The sequence below is a fragment of the Lampetra fluviatilis genome, chromosome 23 (assembly GCF_964198595.1).
Source record: "Lampetra fluviatilis chromosome 23, kcLamFluv1.1, whole genome shotgun sequence".
Lineage (NCBI taxonomy): Eukaryota > Metazoa > Chordata > Hyperoartia > Petromyzontiformes > Petromyzontidae > Lampetra > Lampetra fluviatilis.
Window position 1 is genome coordinate 5,437,527 of NC_136297.1, and position 14,434 is coordinate 5,451,960.

The window sequence follows — 14,434 nt, forward strand, 5'->3', positions numbered from 1 at the left end:
TAGCGAGCACCTATTAAAGCTGGCGTGGCACACCGGGGGATGGCGGTGTGGCCAAGACTACGCTCGTGCCGCCTTTGTCTCGCCAGTGCGGATGTTTACACACAACACCGGGCACTCTTTTAAGGCCAAGTCGACCTAGAGCATGCCCAGGGCCAGCTCAGATATAGCAAAAGGGCATGGCTGGGAATCGAACTCCGATTGCTGGGTTTGTAGCGCAGTGTGCTAACCACTGCGCCGCCACTCCGCACACGCTTACACACAACTGCTGATTCGCCACTAAGTGGTGGTGACATCACCACGGCGCCTGTGCCAGGCCAGGTGCACATTGAAGTCACGCCAAGTTGCAAAGGCTCGCTGACAGGAGGTCACGGGACAGACCCTGCAGGTGCCATGGGTTGACTGTGATGACTGGCAGATGCACCAGCTGTGCCCCTCTTACTGTGCCACGTTGCTGCGTTTTAGCCGCCCTGCGGTCCGCTCATTGTTGTGAGCATCGCTCCTCTGCCCTCCGTTTTTGTTGGAGGGTCACTGCCTCCAAGCGCCCAGTAGCGTCCTTCAAGAGCCTCAAGTACACATAAACACGCACAATTATTTGTAAGGTCACGTGTTTTTAAAACAAAGGCACCCGGAGTATCAATACCACTCATCAGGGGCAGCAGCAGCAGCAGCAGCGGGGAAGTGCAATACCAGAATCCATTGTTGTACCGTACTACGCTGCCCCTCATCTATGCTCCGTTACCTTCACCAACCCGCACTGACCAGCACGGTGAAGTACGGTTAAACGGCCCGGCACGGCGCGTGGGGAGTCCCTCATCCGGCAGTGGGTTGACAAACAAGGGCTTTTCATGCTGTTAGCGAGCACCTATTAAGGGTGGCACGGTGAACGAGGGGGTGGTGGTGCGCTACAAACCCACTAACTGCCAACACCAGTGACGATTATCTGAACCGGTCCTGGGCCTCGCTGAGGTCGACTCAGCCTCAAATGAGTACCTGGTGCGGTGTGTAAACATCGCCACTGGGGAGACAAAGGCGGCCGGGCGTGGTGCTGGCCACCTACCTCTTCGTGTGCCGTGCCGGCCTTCATCGGTGTTCGCTAAGAGCACTTGCCCCAGCAGTCTGTTGAGGCTACAGGGGGGATCTTTGTCTTTGTGGCCAGCACCATTAGTTTGTCATGGTTCAGTTCTCCCGTTTTGTGCCACAGGAGGCGCTAATCACACACTGCCCATCTCTCTCAAGGCGTCACGAGCCCTCTACGGCCCTGCGCAGTGATTCACGCAGTCCATCCAAGAACCCACCCTGGGAAATATGGGGGGGTGGGGGAGGGGAGGGGGGCATTAATGACAGTAGGGGGCCCATGTGTAGGTACAGAGTGGGGGGGGGTCCTCATCAGTAGATTCAAGGGGACCATCTGGAGGTAATGATGCACACATCTTAAGTGGGGGGGGGGCGTCCCATGATTAAATCTAGAAATGTATTTTACCAGGTAAGGCCCACGTAGCTATCCAGCTCTTATTCAGAAGCAACCTGGCGATCACAAATTATATCTCAACGAAGTGGCTTCTGTGGAAATGTATAGCAGCCAAATACTCGAGATGCATGTCGATTCTAAATGTGGAGAGAAAAACCGGAGGGCCCGGAGAAAAAAAATCCACTTGACGACGGGGAGAGAGAAGTGCAAATTCCAAATATGCAGGAGTCAGGGTAGGGATCGAACCCACGAACTCCAGGATACCAGGCGACTGTGGCGCCCCCTAGGTATTGTGGGGCCCATTCATAGGTAGCGCAAAGCCCTCATCAGTCATTTCTAGGGGCCCATGTCCGTAGGTCTTAGTGCACGCACTATTAGGTATCGTGCGGTGCATCTACAGGTTGCGGGGAGTCCAACGGCATGTTTAGAGGAGCCCCATCTTTGGATATTGGCAGGACTCATCCAAAGGTAGTGGGTGGGTCCTATGATTAGGCATTGGGGAGCACTAGCAGGAGGTTTGGGGGGGGCCCATCTCTAGGTGGTGGGGGGCCCGGTGGGTGGCGGCTGGGCTGGTCACAGCTCCTGGTTGTTGTTGGTCCGCCGCTTGCACTCTTCGAAGAACGGGTACATACACTTGTCCGCTCCCAGGAAGCGGTACATGGCCACAACAGCCTCCCATGGAAGGATACTGAACGCGGGGACACGGAAATACAGAGACACACAAAGACACAAACTAAACTATAAACTGTCTCTTATGTTAAATTTCGTGACTGCAGGGATTCATCTTCTTGGTTCTATCGGTAAAGTCACGTAGAAGGGAAGTAATAAAATAATTTTAAAAAAAATATTTTATTTTGTTTTATTTTTATTATTTTCTTACTTCCCTTCTACGTGACTTTACCGAAAGAACCAAGAAGATGTCTCTTATGTTACCAGGTAAGGCCCACTGAGCTATGTAGCTTGTTTTCAGAAGTGACCTGGCCACAAATGATAGCCCAATAAAGTTGCTTATAATATGCAAATTTATAGCAGCCAAATACTCAAACGAGTACCTGGTGCGGTGCTGCAAATGTCATCACGAGGGAGACAAAGGCGGCCGGGTGCAGTGCTGGCCACCCACCCCACCTCGTATACCGTGCCGGCCTTCGTAGGCGCTCGCTAACGGCACTTGCCCCAACAGTCTGTTTAGGCTACACGGAAGATCTTTTGTTTTTGATGATGAAAAAAAAATTGTATTTTACCAGGTAAAGCCCACTGAGCTGGCTATCACATATAATAGCTCTAGGAAGTTGGCTTATCATCATGTGGAAATGTATACCAGGAGACCAAACACTCTAAACACGTCATGTTCATTCTAAACGTGGAGGGGGAAAACTGGAGGACCCGGAGAAAAATACAGTCGGCAACGGGGAGAGAGACATGCACACTTCATATATACAGCAGGCGTCAGGGTCGGGATCGAACCCACGACCTCCTGTATACCAGGGGAGGTAGTTAACATCTCACCACTGAGAAGCTCACGCAAAAAGAGACACACACACAAAGAGACACGCAGATATGTACACAGTCACTAAACAACTGTATCCCCAGTGCTGATGTTTCACACACTGCACCAGGTGCTCATTTAAAGCTGAGTAGGGGGGGGGCCATGACCAGTTCAGATACTTGTCACCAGCGTAGGCCGTGGGCAGAACTCAAACTCAGGTCGCCGGGTTCGCAGTGCATCGTGCCAACTGCTACAATACCACGCACACTTGCAAAGTCTCCTGTGAACGCACCTCTTCATGAAGACGACGAGGTAGATGAGGCGAGGCATACACAGCACGGGCTGGTCAGTGAGGATGGCTCTCATCGCCTGCTGCACGCACTGCTCCGGCTGCAGCGGGGGCAGCACGTACGTCTCCACCTCCTTACTGCACACACACAAAGGCAAAGATCCCCCGTATAGCCTCAAGAGATTGCTAGGGAAAGTGCTGTTCGCGAGCACCGATGAAGGCCGGTATGGCACACGAGGGGGGTGGGTGGCCAGCACCACCCACACCCGGCTGCCTTTGTCTCCCCAGTGCATCAGACACTAATTTTCATGCCGAGTCGACCGAGGGGAGGCCCAGGACCAGTTCACTTTAATTTGTAGTGCAGTTTCTAGCACATTGCGATATGAACCCGGCGACCCACTGTGCCAACTTAGTGCATTTTAGATCTTTTAAGGATATTTGAGCCTCTTAAACAATCCAGTCTGGTCAGGGACCCTGAAAGCACAAATAATAACCCAGATCCCTGGCCTAGTCATGGTATCATAGGCCTTGACCAGGTCAAAAAGAGTCCTGTTCAAATTCTCTACACCTCGACTGTATGTATGTTGAACTTCTTTCGCACCGTACGTAACCAATCGTGCTAATCATAGGTGTGGGTAGCAGACCAACTTAGAATATGGCGCACGTGCAGGACCGCCCCAGTCTGAAACCACACTGTCTTGGTGAGGTGCGCGGTGAGGAGGTGAGTTCGTGTTGACGAGCTGGGTCTACAGTGTGCCGAGTTGGTACCCTGCACACCATGATAATGAGATGCTCCATCTGAAGGGAGCCGATATAAAACACATCTTCAAATATTGTTGGTGATGAGGCAAGTAAGTTTGGCGAGGAGCAGTTCGGATACAAGGCTGCGGATCCTGCGGAACACTCACCGTATCCGGCACCCATGGAACATGCCGGTCTGGACGAGGTAGGGGCAGACGAGCGTGGTCTTCACGCCGTCGCGCTCCATCGCCTTGATCTCGTGGCTCAGCGATTCGTGGAATCCCACGGCGCCAAACTTACTGGCGCAGTAATCCTAGCGTGGAGGGCGGCGATTTGTGTTAGCGCCCCAGCAGAGAGAAGTCGATGTCTCTATCCCTGCTCGCGACGATACCTCCCTCCGCTACGGCAGATGCTCCCGCTCCCTTCACAGTCTCTCCCCAAACCCCTCGCCTTCACGCTCCAGATGACCCGAAGTTCCGCAGGCAGACTTCTCACCAGCGCCGATAAACGAGACCACGTAGCCCCTGTACTTTTATATAGTGGCACCAATCGTTAATGTCAAGATCACACGGACTCGCTGCTGCTTACCTCTCCGCTCTCAGCTCACTGTGCCCCCCCCTCCACACACTCTCCTACCTCTTCACTCTCATCTCACTTTACTCTCCTACACACGTAATCCTACCACTCCCCTTTCATCTCTTTTTTTTGCACCCCCTTATCTCACTCTACTTCCCTCCATGCACTCTCATACCTCTCCCCTCTCAACTGACTCAATTCCCTCCACACACTCTCCTACCTCTTCCCCTCTCATCTCACTTTACTCTCCTACACACGTAATCCTACCACTCCCCTTTCATCTCTTTTATTGCACCCCCTTATCTCACTCTACTCCCCTCCATGCACTCTCCTACCTCTCCCCTCTCAACTGACTCAATTCCCTCCACACACTCTCCTACCTCTTCACTCTCATCTCACTTTACTCTCCTACACACGTAATCCTACCACTCCCCTTTCATCTCTTTTTTTGCACCCCCTTATCTCACTCTAATCCCCTCCATGCACTCTCCTACCTCTCCCCTCTCAACTGACTCAATTCCCTCCACACACTCTCCTACCTCTTCACTCTCATCTCACTTTACTCTCCTACACACGTAATCCTACCACTCCCCTTTCATCTCTTTTTTTGCACCCCCTTATCTCACTCTACTCCCCTCCATGCACTCTCATACCTCTCTCCTCTCAACTGACTCAATTCCCTCCACACACTCTCCTACCTCTTCCCTCTCATCTCACTTTACTCTCCTACACACGTAATCATACCTCTCCCCTCTCATCTCACTCTACTCTTTTTCACACACCCTCCTACCTGTCCCGTCTCATCTCACTCTACTCCACTTCACACTTTCCTACCTCTCTCATCTCACTCAACTCTCCTGCACGCAGCCTATTGCTGTAACAAAGTATCTGGTGATGCTGCGTTGGCAGTGGGTGCACAGGCACAAGCAACACAACTCAACACGTTCATCAATAGCAACATGTGTGGCCTGTAAAAGGAAATATATATAATAGGCAACGTTTCGGGCAATGGCCTTTCTTATTGTGCTATGGAGGGTCATTGCCCAAACCGTTGACTTTAATATATTTATTCTTCTAAGGCCACGCAATGTTACTGCCGAATGCGTTGAGGTTTCATGTTGTTACGCAGGTTGTTAGTAGAGCATTAGGTGTGCAAACCAAGACCTGCACAGCCCGCACACAACACATTCATCCGGACGATTGCATCACGCGACACCAGCACCAGCGTCGGTGTGGGTTCGTGAGGTCAAAGGTTAGGGTTGGGGTCACAATGGAGGACCGAGGTCAGGAGGTCAGCTGGCTGTGGTGTACGGGGTGGCACCTCAATGCCGGCCGTGCTGAATAGGCCCAGGGAGCTGGCGATGGTCACCATGTGGCCGTGATTCTTCTCCAACATCGCCGGGAGGAACGCCTTGGTGATCTGAGCACGTTTCAACGCGGAGAAGCGGATGGAAGGCAAGGATCTCCCTTGTAGTTAGTCTGACGTGCCACGATGAACGATTGGGGAAATTTTTAAGGAAATTGAGGGAAATGGTTACCAGCAAGAGTTGCCGCAACGTTTTGTCGCGTGAACGTATTTTAGGCTGGATAAAATGAGCCTGCTAGGGTCGGAGTGCGATCATTTCGACGGTGACAGCAGCGCTGCCACCGTAACCTCCAACAGCATCATCACCACCACCACCAAGAGCATCATCACCTTCATTACCACCTCCAACAGCAGCATCATCACTTTCATGACCATCACCAACAGCATCCCCATCATTACCACCACTTTCAACCACCACCAACATGACCACCAGTCACCACTACTACCCCCACCATCACCACCATCACCGTGACCATCACCACCTTCGGCACCACCACTGCCACCTCCACCAACACCCCTCTCTGCCACTGCAACCTCCACCGCCACGACCACCACCACCACCACCCCCTCTGCCACCGCAACCTCCACCACCACCACCACCACCACCGTGACTATCACCACCTTCGCCACCACCACTGCCACCTCCACCATCACCTCCTCTGCCACCGCAACCTCCACCGCCACGACCACCACCACCGCCACCGCCTTCACCGCCGCCACTGACCCAGAAAAGGGCGTGCAGGTTGACGGCCATGGTCCTCTCGAGCAGCTCGTCGGGACAGTCGAGGAGCGGGCGCCCCGACACGACGCCCGCGTTGCTCACGAGCAGCGTGACGTCGCCCGCGTCGCGCCGCACCAGGCCCGCCACGCGGTACACGTCGACGCGCTTCGACACGTCGCACGTGTACGCCAGCACGCGCGGGCATGCCACACCGGCGTCTGCTCGCAAACACGAACATCACCGCCCCCCCCCCCCCCCGGGTAGCCTTACGGACTGTTGTGTTGTATGTTTTTTTCCGTGTTGTGTTGTGTATGAAACAGAGGTCGCAAACGGGTTTTGATTCCGTACCCGGCCGCACCAGGGTCGCAAATGGGTACCCGTACCCATACCCGGCCGGGTACGGGTAGCCAGGTATCACGTACGGTACGGGTATCGGGTGCCCGGTTGCGACCTCTGGTATGAAACCAGTGGAGTAACTAAACTGAAAGCCGGGACGGCACCATGCCAGAGTGGCGATGTTTACGCACACACTTCACCGTGTACTCAATTGAGGTTGAGTCGACCTAGGGGAGGCCCAGGACCGACACTCACACCCACCCACATAGTGATACGCTAACAACAACCGCCATTGGCCACTAAGTGGCGGTGACGTCACCACGACGCTTGTGCCAAGCCAAGTGCACCTTGAGGCCACGTGAAGTGTCGAACGCCCGCTGGCAGGAGGTCACGGGGCAGACCCAGGTGCCACGGGTCGACTGACTGAGATGACCGAGATGACTGGCTGATGCACCACCTGTGCCCCCTACTGTACCAACTTGCTGTGCTTTAGCCACCTGGCGCTCCGCTCGTTATTGTGAGCGTCGCTCCTCTGCCCTCCGTTGTTGTTGGAGGGCGACTGCCTCCAACTGCCCAGTAGCGTCCTTCACGAGCCTCCTCCACAAAGGCCGATCTTGACACCGCTGGTACCAGTCATCGGCAAGTCCACTCAGCTCCACGTCCTCCTGTACCACATCACTCCATCTCTTCTCTAGCCCGTGCCGCGCCCGTTTAGCCTCCTCGATCCGGCCGAACAAAAGCTGTTTAGGCATGCGGTGGCTGGGCATGCGGGCTACATGACCCAGCCAACGCAGCCTTGCCTGCCGGAGGAGCTCACTGATGGGACTTTGCCCAGATCTTTCAAGGATTTGTGAGTTCCTCACACAATCCAGCCTGGTTAAACCCAGGATGGATCGTAGGCAGGCCAGCCTAAATGTTTCCAACCGGCGATACGCTAACAGCCAGACACTCACACACACAGTCACAGTGATACATCAAAGACAAAGATCCCCTGTTGGGGCAAGTGCTGTCAGCGAACACCTATCAAGGCCGGCACGGCGACACGTGGCGGTGGTGAGTAACCTAACCTGCTCACTCTTCCCCACTCACCTTCCCCGCTCGCCCTTCCCCACTCACTCTTCCCGCTCACCCTTTCCGCTCACCCCTTCCCCGCTCACCATACCCAGCCCTCCTCCGCTCCCTCTTCCCTGCTCACCCCTTCCCCGCTCACCATACCCGCTCACCCTCCCGACTCACCCTTCCCGCTCACCCTCCCGACTCACCCTTTCCGCTCACCCTTCCCCGCTCACCATACCCAGCCCTCCTCCGCTTACCCTTTCGCCGCTCACCCTTCCCGCTCACCCTTCCCCGCTCACCATGCCCAGCCCTCCTCCGCTTACCCCTTCCCCGCTCACCCTTCCCTGCTCACCATACCCGCTCACCCTCCCGACTCACCCTTCCCCGCTCACCCTACCCGGGCCCTGCCCCCGCGCTCACCAGCGGCGGCCCTGCGGGCGAGGGCGGCCGTCTCCTCGTTGCCCTCTCCGTCCACGTCCCAGAGCACGAGCGCGTCGACGCCGCGCGTCGCCAGCTCCAGCGCGAAGAGGCGGCCGAGCCCGCGCGCCGCCCCCGTCACCAGGCACACCTCGTCGCGCACGCTCTTGGGCGCCCGCGGACGCAGCCAGCGCAGGGCGGCGACGGCAAACGACAGCGCCACGCGCGCGCTCACCACCAGCAGCTCCAGCAGCACGTGCATCGCTCGGCCGCCAGCAGCCCGTCCTCCTGCTGCTGCTGCTGCTGCCGCCTGCAGGACCACACCGCAAAAGTCGCAGCCTGAAACGCAACGCCGCTTCACCGCTTCACCGCTAATCTCGCCGAACTAAACTACAGCCTGTTCTCCGATAACGCGGTAGTTGCGTTCCTGAAGGACACGGCGTGATGGTGATGATAAAAAGAATCGCGTTCTAATAAATAGAACATTTAATATAGGGGGTAAAGCACGGTCCGCGATAACACGTGAGATGCGTGTGCAGGCTGAACAAGAACTCGGGCGCGTGGGTAACATCTAGAAGCATCCAGCAGTATCCCAATGCCTTGTGCGATGCTACGCCGAGGCAGCCGTACAACCATTGATTCCTATTTGCGCGACGTAGTTATGTTCACTCAATCGCGTTATTGAAACACGCAGCGTTATAGGAGAACAGACTGTATTTTTATTTTACCTGGTAAGGCCCATTGAGCTATATTTAACTACAAATGATAGCTCAACGAAGTGGCTTGTCATTACGTGGAAATGTATAGCAGCCAAATACTCGAAATGCATGAATGTTGATTCTGAATGTGGAGGGGAAAACCGGAGGACCCAGATAAAAAATCCACGCGACCACGGGGAGAGAGACACGCAACCTCCAAACATACAGCAGGCGTAGTCAGGGTAGGGATCGAACCCACGACCAACCAGCATACGGGGCGAGGTAGTTAACATCTCCTAGCCACCGTGCCGTCCCTCACAACACCGTCACAGCACTGGACGTAGCGCCACAGGGACCAACACCAGAGGGCACCACCAGCACCAGCAGCAGCGTGCCGTAACAGGCCGAAGCCCAACGCCGCATGGCCACGCCACGTGCCGTCGGGCAAAGGGAAAACCTCATCGAGAGCGAAAAAAGGTGACGGACGTGAGAGCAACGGGACGGAGACCGGCGAGGCTGACCCGAGTGAAGAGGTGGTTTTGAAGAGGTGGTTTTGAAGAGGTGAGCCAGGATGGTAAGAAGAACCGTGGACGTGGAAATGATCGGAGATGACAAAACACGAGACCGGACCAGGAAGGCGGCACCGCGCGTGAGTGGGGGAACATGCCAGACAGTTAGAAAAAGTGATGAGCAAGGAGTCCCATGAGTGGGATAATTAGTTAATTAATCGACAAAACACTGGACTGCTATGTTCTAGTCGATTACTCGGGCCTCCCGAAGGTGGGAAACCCCCTACAAGCCACACCCCCCACCACACCCCAAAGTTGAATAATTTTCGGGGTAAACTTTTCAGACGTGGACCGTGACGCCAGGCACACGACGTCACGGGACGTTTAATAGAATACTACGGCGCGCAGTATTATATTGGTTATTACACAAACGCAGTATTAACCAGGGCTGCCTGCTCAGTGTGAACCGCGAACCTCTGCTGCTCCCGCTGGGTTATATCACCGTCAATGTTAAGTGCTCAGTTATTTACTGAAGCGAACGAGAGAAGCATGGAATATCGTACAAACTCAACGCATTCATTCGTCCATAGCACCGTGTGTGTGTGTGCGCGTGACCTTAAAATAAAAAAAATATTACAATAAGGCGACGTTTCGGGCAATGTCCCATGACATGGCATTGGTTGTGTTTACGTCCATAAGTGGCACCGCAGCTGTTATAGGATTGACGAAAGATTTGGTTCACACAAATTCCTGCAGTTGCTGCTGATGATGATTATTACAGTACTGTACATCAATGTTGCTGTTCCTATTTGATGATACTGAAGATACTGCTGCTGCAGATGCTAATGCTATTGCTGCTAATATTGCTGCTGCTGCACTTGCTACTATTGCTGCTGCTGCAGATGCCAATGATATTGCAGCTGATGGTGCTGCTCTTGCTACTATTGCTGCTGCACTTGCTACTATTGCTGCTGCTGATTATCTTGCTATTGATGCTGATACTGCTGCTGCACTTGCGACTACTGCTGCTGCTATTCCTGCTGATGCTGCTGCTGATGATGCTGCTGCTGATGCTGCTGCTGATGATGCTGCTGCTGATGATGATGCTGCTGATGCTGCTGATGATGCTGCTGCTGCTGCTGATGATGCTGCTGATGATGATGCTGCTGCTGATGCTGCTGATGATGCTGCTGCTGCTCTGCACCAAAGCACTAAATAGCAATGGTAATGTTTTACTGCTTAAGTCCAAAGGCTCTGGTCTACACGGCGATGATGGTACTACACTCCCGTCACACAACTTGTGGCGGCGATTATAATCATGACGATTTCGTTCGATATCTCTGCAAATCCACGGCGGTGTGTGAACGATGACATCATTCTGTGTAGCTGCCCCCCTAACGGCGTGTATCTTTGAAAGCATTAGAAGCTGCACATTTGGTGGCGTTTGTTTAATCAGCGAGGCGGGCAGAAGTTCAAGTTCATTGATTAGGTAAAGCCATGTGAGGCATTCGGCTCTTGAATCGGGTGCAACCGCAACAAACAAAAAACTAAAACATGAACAAGAAAACATCTCAAAGTGAATATGTGACTAAGTGCAAACAGAAAATCCAAGAAAAGACAGCAAAATATTGCAGAAAAAAGCACCGTACACCAACGCTGCGTGCAAAAATCCCAGTGGGATGCAAGTCAAACAACAACCACAAGACAACTTAGATTAAGCCGCCCTTAAGCGTGTGATGGTGGAGACGGCGTATGTGGTGTGATATTGTTGGTGGTGGTGATGATGATGATGTAGTGGTGATGGTGATGATGCGGTGGTGGTGATGATGCGGTGGTGGTGATGATGGCGGTGGTGGTGATGATGATGTGGTGGTGGTGATGTGGTGGTGATGATGATATGGTGGTGGTGTTCGTGGTGGTGGTGATGATGATGAAGATGATGTGGTGGTGGTGGTGGTGGTGATGATGATGAAGATTATGTGGTGGTGATGATGATGAAGATGATGTGGTGGTGGTGATGATGAAGTGGTGGTGATGATGATGTGGTGGTGGTGATGATGATGATGTGGTGGTGGTGATGATGTGGTGGTGATGGTGTGGTGGTGGTGATGATGTGGTGGTGGTGATGATGATGTGGTGGTGGTGGTGGTGGTGATGATGTGGTGGTAGTGGTGGTGATGATGTGGTGGTGGTGATGTGGTGATGATGATGTGTTGGTGATGATGATGTGGTGGTGGTGATGTGGTGGTGGTGGTGATTATGATGTGGTGGTGATGGTGATGTGGTGATGATGGTGATGTGGTGGTGGTGGTGGTGATGATGATGTGGTGGTGGTGATGTGTTGGTGATGATGATGATGTGGTGGTGGTGGTGATGATGATGATGTGGTGGTGGTGGTGATGATGATGATGATGTGGTGGTGGTGGTGGTTGCGATGATGATGTGGTGGTGGTGATGATGTGGTGATGTGGTGGTGAAGATGATGTTGTTTCTGCTAATATTGAGGCCGCTATCGAAAATGCCATTGCTGCTGCTATTGCAAGTGCAATAGTTGCTGCTGTTGTTAATATCGATTATGTAGCTGCTGATCAAGCTGATCAAGCCGATGTTGCTATTGCTGCTGCTGGTGATGATGGTGATGATGATGGTGATGATGATTCGATGTTGCTGTCGTTACTTACTGCTGCTCACGCTGTTGCCGCTGCTGATGGTAACGAAGTTGCTGATGTTGCTGTTGTTGATGTTGTTGCTGTTACTACTTCTGTTGTTGCTGTTGCATCTGATCAGGATTTATGTCATTGCTGATCGATGTAACGACTGCTAATGCTGCTGCTGATGTTGTTATTCCTGATGTTGCTGCTGATGCTTCCTGAACTAGTATTGTTGATGTCTTCGTAATCGAATACATGTATGGTAGTCAAACTAGTTAATACTGCTGCTGATGACAATGGAAGTTTGTAAACATTACGAGTTTGATGCACGCGTGAGTTTATTTGCTCTTCTCCGTTGCACTGCGTATCATTTTATGATTTTAAAATATTTTTTTATTTACGTTAAAATAACTTTTAATTTGTTTAGTCCGCTCCAGCGATGGGTGGCACCGATCGGACTTTAAACGCCTGCAGATCGATTCCCAATCATCTGTTTTCTTACGTGGACCGATTCCCAGTCTGAGCGAATGAGAATCACGAAGCGTGGGTGAATCGATAAACCAATCGGGTTCTAGTCTGAGCCAACAGGGAATCGATTAACGATCCTTGGTTTCATTGAGACCAAGAAGGAATCGATTCCCGTGGCTTTGCACAAAAAAGACGACAAAACCCTTACCACAACAACGAAAAATTTTCACAACTCTCAACCAACGGAATAGAAATCAAATAAAGTGGAAACATAAATAAATTGCATGGGGTTTGTGTAAAAAAAAATTGTAATTAAGCAAAGCCACCGAGCGGCATGGGCCATCTTACTAAGGGCAACTCAATGAATTAGACGGCGAACGATCCCTTGATAAGATGGCCGCCCACAATGCACGGCGCGCGCGCATATCACAATGACGTCACAAGCCGATATTCGTGTCGTCATTCCCTCCACCATCCGGCAAAATCATAACTCCTGTATCCCATACTCTTTGGTCCTTTCGGTAAAGTCACGGAGGTAGAAAAAAATAATAGATCACGACGTTTCGATCGCAACACAAGCAATCGTCATCAGGTGGGACAACCACAGCAAAAAAAACTGCTGAAGTATCCCCTTGGGCTATTCCCATTTCAAACCTTTAACACAATGGCCAGGGTCAACGGCGGCGTGGTGTATTCCGCAAATATGCCCGACTGTGAGGGCGGGCACAAGCCGGCGTGAGTAGGTTAAACGTTGAGTTTTATAAGGGCACCACGGGGTGAGCAGCCCCTCCCCACCCAGCCCCACCCCCCACCCTGCCCACCCAGCCCCTCCCCACCCAGCCCCACCCCCCACCCTGCCCACCCAGCCCCTCCTCACCCAGCCCCTCCCCATCCAGCCCCACCCTCCCCACCCAGCCCCTCCCAACCCTCCCCTCCCCACCCTCCCCACCCAGCCCCTCCCCACCCTCCCCACCCAGCCCCTCCCCACCCTCCCCAACCAGCCCCTCCCCACCCTCCCTTCTCCACCCAGCCACTCCCATTTTTGGATGCACGACGGACGGACACACAATAATCCCCTGTGGGCTGGTGTAACCAGGAGGTTCCTAAGAGTATAAGCTAACACCTCTGTGGGCTTTGTCTGGTACGATGGGGATGGTTTAGTTTAATGTGTATGTGTTTGGGTGATTTGTTTACCTTTCGTGTACTTTGCACTGCTATCATGTTTTGTATTGTTTGTTGTAACATTCTTACCGCGTGCCCCGACTGGACATCTGAAAAAAAAGTTATATTTAATTTTTGTTTAAAAACACGCTTTAATGAAATGTATCGTACTAGTAATGGAAGAACTACACGACTCCATGAAGTGGCCCCGAAGCTTGCCATAAAGTTAGGGACCGTGGTCAATTACAGCCAACGTCAGTTGAGCGTGGACAATTAGACCCAAGCCGAAACATAACATATACAAAATAATGTTTTAAAATGTTTATTTTTTTATGATAGAATATAGTATTGTCATCAGTATGACATAAGTATACCAAGTTTGCAGTCGATACCACATTGGGAAGTGGGTAAAAATTGAGTGACAAGATTTGAGGATACAACAGAGTGAGTTAAATAAAAGCGTGTAATAAAATCGCTTTATCGCTCTTCGG

General features: G+C 52.5%; 1 protein-coding gene across 1 annotated transcript; it reads right to left on the minus strand.

Moving 5' to 3' along the window:
* Window positions 1-1,367: 1,367 nt before the first annotated feature.
* On the minus strand, window positions 1,368-12,777 carry LOC144940632 (retinol dehydrogenase 10-like). The gene is made up of 7 exons (XM_078866890.1): window positions 12,345-12,777; window positions 8,460-8,766; window positions 6,651-6,865; window positions 5,882-5,980; window positions 4,152-4,297; window positions 3,247-3,381; window positions 1,368-2,156 (listed from the first exon to the last, which is right to left on the minus strand). Exons 2-7 carry the CDS (start codon window positions 8,716-8,718, stop codon window positions 2,042-2,044), a joined length of 969 nt encoding a protein of 322 aa, XP_078723016.1. The 5' UTR covers window positions 8,719-8,766; window positions 12,345-12,777; the 3' UTR covers window positions 1,368-2,041.
* Window positions 12,778-14,434: the final 1,657 nt, after the last annotated feature.

Excerpts from the sequence above, each read along its gene's own strand:
- LOC144940632 (XM_078866890.1), bottom strand. The coding sequence starts at position 8,718 with ATGCACGTGCTGCTGGAGCTGCTGGTGGTGAGCGCGCGCGTGGCGCTG. Across the intron at positions 6,866-8,459 it reads CGCCCGCAGGGCCGCCGCTG|ACGCCGGTGTGGCATGCCCG; the intron begins GTGAGCGCGGGG and ends GTTTGCGAGCAG. Across the intron at positions 3,382-4,151 it reads TTCCATGGGTGCCGGATACG|TAAGGAGGTGGAGACGTACG; the intron begins GTGAGTGTTCCG and ends GTGTGTGTGCAG.